The sequence below is a fragment of the Fomitopsis serialis genome, assembly GCF_022376445.1.
Source record: "Fomitopsis serialis strain Sig1Antser10 chromosome Unknown B0H18scaffold_90, whole genome shotgun sequence".
Lineage (NCBI taxonomy): Eukaryota > Fungi > Basidiomycota > Agaricomycetes > Polyporales > Fomitopsidaceae > Fomitopsis > Fomitopsis serialis.
Window position 1 is genome coordinate 145683 of NW_025955050.1, and position 12712 is coordinate 158394.

The 12712-nt window shown below is 56.5% G+C and overlaps 3 protein-coding genes across 3 annotated transcripts; 2 read left to right on the forward strand and 1 right to left on the reverse strand.

Moving 5' to 3' along the window:
* Positions 1-1816: 1816 nt before the first annotated feature.
* On the forward strand, positions 1817-2315 carry B0H18DRAFT_957985 (uncharacterized protein; the record flags this gene model as incomplete). The annotated part of the gene is made up of 2 exons (XM_048042647.1): positions 1817-1893; positions 1943-2315. 2 exons carry the CDS (start codon positions 1817-1819, stop codon positions 2313-2315), a joined length of 450 nt encoding a protein of 149 aa, XP_047888905.1.
* Positions 2316-2960: 645 nt separating this feature from the next.
* B0H18DRAFT_1123111 (uncharacterized protein) lies at positions 2961-5310 on the forward strand (the record flags this gene model as incomplete). The annotated part of the gene is made up of 6 exons (XM_048034643.1): positions 2961-3241; positions 4442-4568; positions 4647-4801; positions 4858-4948; positions 5014-5166; positions 5200-5310. The coding sequence occupies 6 exons, from the start codon at positions 2961-2963 to the stop codon at positions 5308-5310; spliced, it is 918 nt and encodes a 305-aa protein (XP_047888906.1).
* An 815-nt stretch (positions 5311-6125) lies between these two features.
* B0H18DRAFT_1031600 (uncharacterized protein) lies at positions 6126-6627 on the reverse strand (the record flags this gene model as incomplete). The annotated part of the gene is made up of 1 exon (XM_048030085.1): positions 6126-6627. One exon carries the CDS (start codon positions 6625-6627, stop codon positions 6208-6210), a length of 420 nt encoding a protein of 139 aa, XP_047888907.1. The 3' UTR covers positions 6126-6207.
* Positions 6628-12712: the final 6085 nt, after the last annotated feature.

The following is a 12712-nucleotide window of genomic DNA, read 5'->3' on the forward strand; positions in this document are numbered from 1 at the left end:
TGCAGAACGTGTGGACGGTGCGCACGACCGGGGCGAGCAACACGTACGACATCGGCTCCAGCGAAAGACCGGGCACCGCGTGCAGGTCGTACAGAATCGGAAGTTCGAGGGGAACGCGTGGGTGTATCGGTACTGTCGCGAGAGCGGGATCCAGTACCAGTGAGTATTCGTTGATCTTGTGCGAGTATTCTTGTCGCTGGACGCCGCCTGGAGTTGTTGATCGTGCCACTCCGAGCTCACCGTCACCCCAATAGATCATCCTGGAACCGTTCCGGCTCGCCATCCTTTTTCACCAGTTCAAGTCAATATGCAGGACACGAGTGATGACTGTCGCGTATTCAAACAAAAACTGCCACGAGCACATCGATTCCGTCTTTGTGAGTACACCTACATCGCGTGGCGTACGGTATACTCCCTGCTGACGTGACGTCCAGCTGCTATCCGATATCATTCACCTTCTCGGTGCCTCCTTAAGAACACGGTATACATACTCAGACTGCAAGGGCAACGTGTCTTCTGCATGCAAGTCGCAGTCACGCGATTGCCCACAGCAGTGTGAAGAAAGCCCGCGTCAGTAGACATTGCCGAATTGCACGGCACGAATGCTTTCGTCAGAGCGACCACTCCCTCTCGCACCTCTTGTCACTCAGACTAGATCCACAAATACGGCTGCCGCTCGTCCCGAACAGCAGCGTTTAGCAGCTACGGGATATGGGGCTTCAAGCCAGTGGTCGGAACACTGTTGCCTGCGCAATGAGAGGTGCGTCATCCTTCTTCTATCCGACGATATCGATGACGATGCCCAGCCCAGGTTAAGTGGCCCTCGGGCCTCGTGCAAGGACAATCCTGACCTTGCTCGCCGAAGGCCTGTTCACGCTTGTGGCAGGCCCGGGCAGAGGGCTTACTACTTAGCTTCCGTCGACTTGAGTCGATCTGTACTGGCTTTCACTGTGGGCGCCATGCATTATCATAACCGACACTCGGTCTGTTGGAGCAGACGAGGACGTCCATAGATCGCTCGTATTACGTGACTATCGGAGGACTTGGACTGCCTCGCACGCCAGTGTACTTACGTCTTGCGCGAGGCTTCGCATCCATTGTTGCTTCAACACAGCGAAAAGATCCGTCCACCCTGAGGTGACACAACAATCCCTCCAGCAGCGGCAATGCAGCCAGTACTAGGCAGGTCATGTGAGATCAAGACCGCTTCGTACTCTATGCATGCCATCGACCTGCAGCTGACAGCAGCTTTGGAGCCGATCTCTGTCTCAGTGTCTGGTCTCTTCTGCATAGCATCTCCTCGGCTACCGTAGATGAATGTATGCTTCACTACTGCAATAGCATACTGAGCGACGGGCTGACGTCATTCTCCAGTCTATGTCCCCGATGCTTGGTGCCCGCAGTGGCTAGTCCAGTTATCGTCGCGTCTCGCCAGTCTGCTCCCTTCGGTAGCAGCAGGCCTCTCATACTCGACGACGAACAAATGGTGCACATGCACCAGGCGGCGCGTACTGCCACCACGCGACGATCTGTCAAGCCTGTCAAAAGCTGTCAAGCACAGTGATGCGATCTTCTGGGATCCCGAGTCCGTGCATACTCACGTATAAAGGAAGAGGGATGCCTGCCGTATCCCTCAGCTCCTCTTCTCCTTTCGAGCCCACCGAGTAGGTTGCCGGCAAGTGAGTGTTCAGCGACGGTGGTCAATTGAATGTTATATTTACCCCTTGCACTTCTCCAGCCCCGCTCTCTTTTTTGACGACTCACGTCCCTTCCACCGAAGGTCTTCGTAACGACCCCCGAGCATACAAGACCCATCATGCGTTACTCTACGATCACCTCTGCTGTCCTTTTGGCGGCGACGACAGCTCCCGCGCTCGCGTACCCGGTCACTACGTGAGCCTCTCGTTATTTATTCTTATGTCGTATTGACCATCAATAACAGTCGCGCAACCGAGGATGCCTCCATAGTTGAGCGCGAGCTCCAAGACGCACTGGTGGAGCGCGGCTACTACGACGACCTCGTCTCTCGAGACCTTGAGGCGCGTGGTGGCGGCCCTTCAAAGAGTGATAAGGCGCACGCCGCGTCGATAGCTCGGATGAGGAAGGAGCATCAGGACCGGATGCGTCAGAATCCCGGCTTCATTCGGGATCCGCCGAGCGCAATTTGGACCGCGTCTAGGGAGGGTACGCCTCTGCAACATCCGCGGCCGTACCGCCCGGCGCAGAAAGCCGAATTCCTTCCCAAGAAACCCCGGGAGTACGACTTCAACGGCGAGCTGTTCGAGCGCGGCTTCGAGATAGACGAGCTTGACTGAGCGGACGTATAAACATGATCATGGGGCTGATATGTATTTCTGGTTATTGTGCGCATCGTGTACATTGTTGCGTACCACTGGCAATACCAATCAAACGTGAAGACTCTGTCATGCGTGCTTGGGAATTTGAGGACCGGAGGGGTGTTGCTAATGCACGTAATGACATTGTGCAAGCGAAATGTTTCGAGCAGTATAGCCGAGTGGCAGTAAACATGAGCGCTTGAGCATGAGGCTGGACGAAGGATGAGGACGACTTAATTCCTCCCGATCCTCTTGGATGCGATTGGCTACGGATTTCGACGCCTCTATGGCGCGGGATTTGCCCACGAGCAGATGCAGTCACACTACTAGTACAGCTATACTTCGACTCCCCCGCGCAAGGCGCACCGAGCGGCAACTCCATCACTATGCCGCGTACATTCGGTTGTAGACAAGGGGCACCGAAGCCTATACCGGGCCGTCGTCGCCAGCCATAGCAGCGAGGCCTTAGTGGCCACGTTCAGTGTCACAACGATCGTCCATCCAATGGAGCTATAGAGCGCATATGTGTTAGTCCTGACAAGCCACTATGCGGAGTGCGCTCACTCACGTCATTCCTCAGCTCGGGGACTCGTACGCACATGCAGAGCCTTTCGGTACCAGAATATGGCAACCGAAGAAGGCCCGTCAACAACTTACCACCGAAGACGCTACCAGCAACAGGCCTTCGCCGGGGCCGTCAAGCTCTCGAGGGCCGACTCTCGATGGGGCCACTCAAGTAATCAGCGGGTCAACACTGGCCCTCAACAGATCGAACGGCTCACCCGTGAGGTGCTCGCGCACACGGACGACGTCTCGAAGTTGAAGTCGAGCACTGGCAGCCGCCAATACTTCGCAAGGACGGGCAGGCTGACCATCGGTTATGAGCCTGCTGCTCCCACTCGGATGTACGCGGGAATCATTCGACAGCACCTGCCTGCAAGTAAATCCCGGCAGAGCGGTCTACGGGAAGAGAAGGACGTACCAGGCTATAGCAGGGTGTTGCATAAATGGCGTGCGAGGTTCAGAGAGGAGGTTGATACTAAATAATGGTAACGTGTGAAGGGAACGCCAAGTAAATAACAAAGAGAGGGTCAAGGCCTGCGTCGAGCGATGACCGCCTCCAAGCCACAAGCAGCCTGAGGACGACATGACAGCCTGAGGGCGGGCCGGTAGTGGGCGAAGAGAAGTTAATAGTATGCGGTGTCTGTGGGTGGGCAGCAGTACGAGAACGGTATTTATATACTGAGCGGCGTTGAACGCATAGTTCCGGAGAGGGAGGGAAAACAAGGAGCTAGGAGACGGGGAGACATGTATTATATGGAACTCACCGGCGCCTGAGCCTGAGGCCAATAAGTACGGGAGTCCAAGCTCGCTGCATTTCCGACTGCCAACTCAGCTGTGTACCGGGGATTGCGCACATAGTCTAGGCGTGTAATGTCAGCAGCTTATATTGTCCAATACTGCGTGAAAGTCCGACAAGATGTGGCGGGACAGCGAGCAAGTGCTCGGGGATGGACGACGGCGACGCGAAGGATGCCAGATCGGGGGGCGATCTCTCAGCCACAGACGCGTAAGCGCGCTGCATTTGAGCCGGTTGCAGCGGTCACGAGCTGGCGTACGTACTGTGCGTACCGTCACTACGCCGTGATAACCCACCCATTCCTGCCGCAATAGCATGAACATTGGTTCCATGATCGGGTCAGAGAAGCGCTCCCGCCGTTCAATTCACTCTCACCCGTCATTCCGCGATGATGAGATCGGGGCGCGATCTCTCACTGACCACGGACGCGTCCTGAGTGCGCCGAGCGAGACTGACTACTCTCCTCGCAAAACGCGTAATACAACAAGGATATCCGGAACCCGAACTTCGAGTCAAGCCGCGACATACGTTGCGTCCCCAGTACGTCGTATCTTTCCGCCAGCTCATGGTTTCAAGTTCATGACTATTGTACTAGGTCGTGATTCAACGCCGATATACGTCCAGGGCTTCATCGTGACCGCTCGCACCTCAGCCCATTCATATGCATACGATGTACGCAACGTTCAATCTGACGACTTGAAGGTGCTCTCCGTACGGACTACTAAGTAGAATAACGAGGACTCAGGGACGTCACCGGCGGCATCAACTACCACACCGTCACGGTCCTCAAGGCTCTGCTGCGACGATCCACCGCCGTCCACCGCCGTCTCAGAGCATTCAAACTGATCCCTAACGCTCTCCGGTACTCATTTGTATGTGAGGCTGCGTCGCTGCGATCATCACCCCAGAGACTATTTACGGCACTGCGTGATGTGTGCTGCAACTGCTAGGTCGTCGCCAGGATTGACGTGGGGAACTCGAGGACGAAGGAGCGCGCCACTGAGCTTGTCGTCAATGCGGTCAATGGTCAATGGCTTCCGCGCTCTCGAACCGGTACACACATGTTCATCCCGCGCTACGTAGCCGGCCAGCCAAAGCATTACAGGTATGTATGATTGTTTTGGGAATGCTCAAATTCCCTGTTGATACCGCTGTTTGCAGCGCCGAAGAACTTGTAGGCGAAGTGCTGGACATTCTACAGAAACAACACGGCATCAAGCGCGAGGGAAGAGGACCTTTGGATCCGGACAAAGTGAGCCTCACAAATGACACACCTCCAACCCTCTTCTTACGACCGTTCTTCACTCCCCAGGTTAGCCTAGCTCGGTGGGCAAGACCGCTCCAAACCGCTCCCCTACAATAATCCCCACCCGGATTCACACCTCCGTCGATAACTCGCTTCAGAACCTGCACACGACTCACCTCGACAGCCCCCTCCCGCACTCGACACTCTCGCGCCTGGCCGACACCGTGAGCGCGTGACATGCGCTCGTCACGCTGCAGAACACGGGCACCATGTGCAGGGTTGGGACGAGCAACACGTACGACGTGCGCGTGCTCGAGCAGCTCGAGCGGAAGATCGGACGCTGCGTGCAGGTCGTGCAGAACCAGTAGATCGAGCGCGTGGGATAGGGAGGTGTCGCGATACTATCGCGAGCGCAGGATCCAGTACCAGTGAGTATGTGTCGAGCTAGTGCGAGTATCCGGGTCGCTGGACGCCGCCCAGAGAGTTGTCGATCGTTCCTCTCCGAACTCATCGTCGCTTCGATACATCATTCTGGACCCTCTTCGGCACCCGCCTCGCCCAATCCCGTGGTTCCAATTCAACCCAGTATCTACAGGAGTCCAGGACACGGATGATGACTGTTGCGTAGTGAAACAAAACTGCCGCGGATCCCGCCTTTGTGAGTATATCGACGTCGCGTGCAGCACGATATACTCACTGCTGACGTGATGTCCGGCTGCTACTGTCTGGCACCATTCATCTTCTCGGAGCCACCTCAGGAACACGGTACACATACGCAGGCTGCAACGCGGCCTCTGCATGCAAGCATCCACAGTAGCGATACAAAACGCGCGAAACTGGACGCTGTTTGATACGAATGTTTTTAGTCAGAGCGATTGCTCCTTCTCGCACTTCCTGTTAACTTACTAGGATGCCGACTAGCTAGATCCCCAAGTCCAAAAACGCTCCTCTTCCCCATACCACAACCATCTCGAATTTTCCCACGCTCGGAAAATAGAGAAAAAACGGTAGATGAGTAGAGCTAAAGAGACCCACGAGGGGGTCGGTGGAGACCATAGGCACCAGCCCTATCCTACACGTACGCACGAGGGAGATCCAAAGAGCCAAGGCCACCAGGTCGAGGGGAAAACGCGAGGGAAGCCCGAGATCCCGGCGCTAATACCGACGACGCCGAGTCGAGGACGCACAGTCCTCGACAAGCTTGCTAAGTCCATCAGAAGATCCCCTAAACCACCAACAGCTGCCATGATAGGCATAGAACAGACCTACGAGTCCGAAAATTGTGAGGAAAACGAGACGGAGGTAGACAAGGCGAGTATGGAGTCGCCGACCCCAAAGCCGTCCAGAAAGAACACAGACATGAGAATGAATGAGGACATCGAAGACCTGTTCAGCCCGAACAAGAACAAGGGAGACGAAAACATGCGCAAAATGATACTCCTAGAGGAGGCGCTAGGACGTGCAGCAGAGTTACTGAAGGAGATGTCCATCCACGCTGAGTACACGAGCACAGTCACCGAACACGCTGAAACCATTGCAGAACGACTCACCAAGCCAAGAGAACCACAGGTAGTCCCAACGACTAGGCCGGCGTCGCCAACGCCGCCCACCGCAAGCGCCGAAACAAAGCTACTGGACAGCATAGCGAAGACGATTGATAGACTGGCGACCCGGATGGACGCCATGGAGGCCAGGAACCCAGCCTCCACCCCCGACACCATCTATTCAGAGGACGACACAGCCACCACAAGGACGACAACCACCAAAACCACGAGGGACAGGCCGACAGTCCGCACAGTGGTAGCGACCTCACAACCCATCAAACCGAAGCCGAGAGCACCGCCACGCCAGTCGCTCAACCCGCTGTCGGCGCACCACCACACGCGCTTGATAGTGGAGATGAAGGACGGCCCGACGGAGAAGGAGAGGCCGAGCGAAGTGGAGATCGTAAAGTACATCAACGAAGTACTCAGAGGAAGCAACGAGAGTAAACATTTGTGGGTGGTGAACGTGAAGTTCAACGCCCACAATAACTGTATCATCTTCACGCGTTCTGACCTGTCGGCAGGGGAGCTCGCTCCTTTCGCGCCCAGTTTTGTAGGCTTCTTCGCGGGCGACCGAGAGACAAGGATACGGGCGGACGAGAAATGGTTCAAGGTACAGCTAAACGGGGTCCGCACGCATAACGATAGTACAGGAGACATTGCAACTCCGGAGGAGGTAGAGGCGGAACTCCGGAGCTTGAACCCGGACTACGCTAAGATGGCAGTATGGGACCTTCCACGCTGGATGAGGCACAGGGGAGACTTACTGACCAGAGCCTTCTCGTCCGTCGTCCTCGCCCTCAAGACCCAAGCCGACGCCGACCATTTGGTGAACCGAGTAAAGAACATGGCCATAGCAGGCCAGTTCGCAGACGTTAAACGCTACGCTGACAAACCTCCAGTGTTACAGTGCGGGAGGTGCTGGGACTTCGGACATACACGATCGCGCTGCCATGGAGCCGAGAAATGCCGGATATGCGGAGAATCGGAGCACAGTGAGGAGAACCATGTCTGCAAAGAGTGCGCAAGTGAGAAACCAGACGGGGACACAAACATGGAGGAGTGTAAGCATGATTTCAAATGCGCTAACTGCAACGGACCGCACTCAGCAAACTGGCGAGAGTGCGCCAGCCGGTCCAGAGCAGCAGGCACCACAAAATCCAGACCGTCGCGCGTACCAGAGGGCGTAAAAACCAGCTCCGCGGGCCCAGGGTGGAAAGAGGCACGAGGCCCAAAGTCGTCGTCCAACGCCAACAAGGGCCCAGGAGAGGGAGAAGCAGGGCCAAGCCAAGCAAAACGCAAGGAGGACGCGCGGACCAAGAACCGCTACGAGGCCCTCAACCAAGAGAAGGCGAAGAACGACCTGGCATCGCTAGAGAAGCGATTCCCCCAGTTTGAAACATCGTTCTGCCAAACCGCTCTAACAATCTCTGACGACGATTTCTCAACAGCAGTTGCGTACTTGGAGAGCAGGCTCTCGCCAAGCCAAATCGCAGCGAGAACCAGGGACCAAGAAAGAGAACAAGTCGAGAGCCTCGCAGCAGCCTCAGTATGATGAACACAACCAAACCAATCCGGGTGCTCCAACTCAACGCCAACAAGCAGAACTCAGCGATCCACGCGCTGCTCAACACGGCGACAGACGAGGACTCAGCTGACATAATCCTCGTCACTGAACCGTGGTGGGGCAACATAGGCAACGACACCAAAGGACCGGTATCGGAAGCGGCGGCGGGCTGGACGCCGATACTTCCGGTATCAGCAGTGAAAAAGGGAAAGCGTCCCAGAGCCATGGCGTATACACGCCGGCGAGGGGACTTCTCTGTGACCCTCCGATCAGACATAGCTAACGACCTCGATATGCAGGTGCTCGAAATCGCCCAGGCCCCGCACCCTCCTACCATCATCATCAACATCTACAACGATGACAAGAAGGAGGGAACACGGTCAGCAGCGAAGCGACTCCAGAGGCTCGACATCCCAGCACAGCTACCCGTAATCATCTCGGGGGACTGGAACCTCCACCACCCGCTCTGGTCACGCATCGCGGACCCGGCCACAGAGAGGACGGACCAGACGGTGGACTGGCTAACGGAAAGGGGCTATGTGATCAAAAACGAGAAAGGCGAACCTACCTACTTCTCACATGACCACAGGACGCAATCGACGCTCGACCTGACGTTCACCAACCCGAAGGCGACAGAACTCGACACGGCTCGACACTGGCGCATAGACCAGGACATGTCGTTCGGGTCGGACCACTTCGCTCTGAGATGGGAGATCGACCACGGAGCCGCGGAAATCGAAAACATCGCAGGAGAGCGATACAACTTCAAGGACACGGACCCGAAGGAGTGGGGAAAAGCCTTCAGGACAGCGCTCCAGGGACATAGTCGGGCACTAGGCCGACTGCAGGACCGGCGGACTATACTTACGCCAGACCAGGTGGACGAGGCGGCTGACGCGATAACAGCTGCCATGCAGGAAGCGAACACCACGGCAGCAAAAGTCAGGAAACCGAGTGATAGAGCACGGCCGTGGTGGAACGCGGAGTTGCACGGCGCAGCAAAAAGGATCGCAGACTTACGTTCACAGAGCCTAGCGCACATCCAGCGCTGGGGGTCCCAGGCAACAGCGACAAACGTGAAGATAAAGAAGTCTCGGAACTACTTCAAGCGGCTATACAGGAAGGCACGCCAGAAGTGGATCACGGACACGCTCGAGGAAGCGACGTCAGCGGATATCTGGAGCTTCACGAAGTGGGGAAAAGGCGTGCGATCGTACCAGTCCCCAGCCATCTCGAGAGGACCAGGCCAAGAGCCCGCGGTCGCGCACAAAGACAAGTGCGACGCGCTGCGGGACGAGCTCTTCCAACCACCACCACCACTAGACGGCATCCCCGACAATGACCTGGAGAACGCGCACGAGGAGGACTTCCCAGACGAAGACATCACAGCCGATGAGGTGAGGCGTTCCATATTCGAACAAGGCGCAGACAAAGCCCCCAGGCTGTCGCAATGCCAGTTTCGTGTCATACGATGGGCCTGGAAGGAGGCCCCGGACTTAATCACTACGCTGATGCATCACTGCCTACAGACTGGATACCACCCACGCGCCTGGCGAAAGGCGATTGCCATCGCCCTGCCGAAACCCGGTAAACCAGACTACAGCAACCCACGGGCGTACCGACTGATACAACTCCTCGAGTGTCTAGGGAAGACACTCGAGCGCATCGTCGCAAACCGCCTGGCGTATCTGGTGTCAACACACAACCTTGTCCCAGCAAACCAATTCGGGGGTCGCCCCGCAAGCTCTACGGACGACGCGATCCTCACCTTCGTACACGACGTCGAGGCAGCCCATAACCACGGCAAAGTCACGTCCGCACTCACCTTCGACATCAAAGGATTCTTCGACTTCGTCAACCACAAGCGCCTGCTCAACGTCATGCGAGCAAAACATCTGCCACTCCAACTCGTCCGATGGACCGCGACGTTCTTATCAGACCGCGAAGCCGCCATCTGCCTAGACGGGATACGCGGAGACATGAAACCAGTCACGAATGGCATACCCCAAGGCTCCCCCATATCCCCCATCCTATCCATCCTCTACGCCGCCGAACTCCTGGAAATGTTCCAAGAGAAAGCCCGCACCCATGTCGAAGCAATGACCGCCAAGCTCAAGCTCCCCGACAACCCCTGCGAAACCAGCCTGATCATGTTCATCGACGACGGGAAGATCTACGTCTCGTCAGAGTCCCTCGACACAAACATCCGGATACTCACCCTGGCATACAACGACGTAGAGGCCTGGCTGACGAGCGTCGGGCTGTCGCCCGACCTCGTTAAACGAGAACTCATGCATTACTCGATGAAACAACGCAAACCAAACGACTCACCGTCAATCACCCTACCAGGAGCAAACGGCATACGCATAACCATCCAGGCAACACACACGACCAAGTGGCTCGGAGTCCACCTGGACCGCCGCCTAAACTTTGACCACCACGTTAAACAGATGGCTGGACGAGCGGAGAAGACCGTAAACGGCATGGGGATGCTCGCAAACACGGTACGAGGGCTCTCCCAAGAACACCTGAGGACGCTATACACCGCATGCGTACGTCCAATACTGACATACGCGTGCCCGGCCTGGTGGAGAGGCAAGAAGGCACACGAACACGCACTGGAGAAGGTACAGAACCGAGCACTGAGACTCATCTGTGCCGCCTTCAAGACGACGAAAATCGTGGCGATGGAAATCGAGGCCGCTATCCTACCCATCCGACACCACTTAGAACTCACGAAAGACCGCGCCGCCATAAGATTCAACAAACTCAGCGCCCACAGCCCGATCATCCGACGCCTCCCAGAGGGATGGAACATACTACCAACCTCGACACCAGCTCCCCCGCGTCCCACTCACCGCAAAGTGACAGCCCGCCGCAAGACACCCCCTGCCTCCACTCGACTCTGCAACCTTGCGAAGAGATCGGACCCCAGCGACGAGCGCATAGTGCCGCTCGCCGCACCGCCATGGAAGAAGACCCCGGCCGACTTTGGAGGCCGACTGGTGATCACGCCGGCAGTCAAAGGAGTGACGAAGAACGAGGCAATGAAGATGCACAACGGAAAGTTAAGCAAACTTAAACGGTCACGAGAAAATGTGATGATCTACTCTGATGGCTCCCTACTCACAGAGAACGGCCAACGCCGTGCCGGCGCAGGCTTTGTCGTTGCCCAGCAGAACAAGATTCTATTCAAGAGGATAATAGCCATGAGCAGGAAATCGGAGGTCTACGACGCGGAGATGCTAGGACTAGCAGAGGCGGCCGTCGACATGGAAGAATACCTCCAGTGCGACGACGCTCGAGACATCAGCCACCTACACTTCTTCGCCGACAACACCGCCGCGATCTCAGCCATCTTCGAGGCGAAACCAGGCCCCTCGCAGATCCACTCGATAACCTTCAGGAATTTCGCCATACGATTCCTGGAAGCAAGCCCCAAACATCGAATCACAGTGGCGTGGACGCCAGGCCACAAGGGCATCGTCGGAAACGAAATCGCAGACGTACTAGCAAAGAAAGCTACGGAGGAAGAAGGCCCGAACCAGCACGCGACACGAGCCAACGCATTGCGCAGAGCGAAAGAACGTGCAACGAACGCGTGGATAGACGAGTGGAAAAAGACACACCCAACAGGCCACTTCGCAACAGCGAACCGTCTACCACCACAAACCAAACCAAGAAAACCCTTCCTAACTCTTCCACGAGAGTTATTCGGACGTACGCTCCAATGCCGAACGGGACACTGCTTCATAGGCGAGTACTACAAGTCGTTTGTACCTACTGAACCGGTCGACTGCCCATGCGGCGACCCATACCAGTCACGCCGCCACATCCTCCAGGACTGCCCACGATACGAGAAGCACCGACACATCCTACGCGCGGTGAGCACGACGATCGACTTGCCGACCATCCTCGGCACAGAGGAGGGGATAGACGCCCTTGCGAAGTTCATCGGAAAAAGCAACGCGTTTACGAAGACGGGAGACCCGCCAGGCGGATGGCGCGAAGAAGACCAGGACCAGGAAGCGAGAGAAGAAGACGCGGAAGACGAAGACGACGAAGACCCGAGCGGAGAGGAAGACCAGGACCAGGACGGAGGAGAGGCGGAGAACGACGAGGGCGACGAAGACTAAACGGTACTAGCTGCACGGCGAAGTACCGTCCCCACACCCTACCCAACACCACCATCGACACATCGTGCACTAGGGGGGCAATCCCGGCTTGCGCCCCTAGGAGAAAGACACCGGAGTGCCGAGATATGGACCGTATGCTTTCCCCTCATTTCTCGCTTCTTCATTATTCTCTATCTTTATTACCATGCGCGTTACGTCCCGACCTCAGACCACACCATTAGACCCCGTCTCACAACCCGATTAGATTGCCTGCCCATTACTATACACACATCACGTCTATAGACTACTATACCACCTCGAACGGGACGCAGGTCTGGGTGGCGCGTTTTAACGCCCACATTTGTACAGGCCGGCGTCCGCCGCGTCTTAGCACGTTGTTTGCTTGTTGCGGTTAATAAATGCTGAGTTCATCATCATCATCACCCAGCCATGTCGCGGAACGTGCGGGGGCTTCCGGTGGCCGGGACCCCCTGCTGTATTTGATCCGTGCGTGGGCGACTGGACTCACTTCCCGCATCTTTGC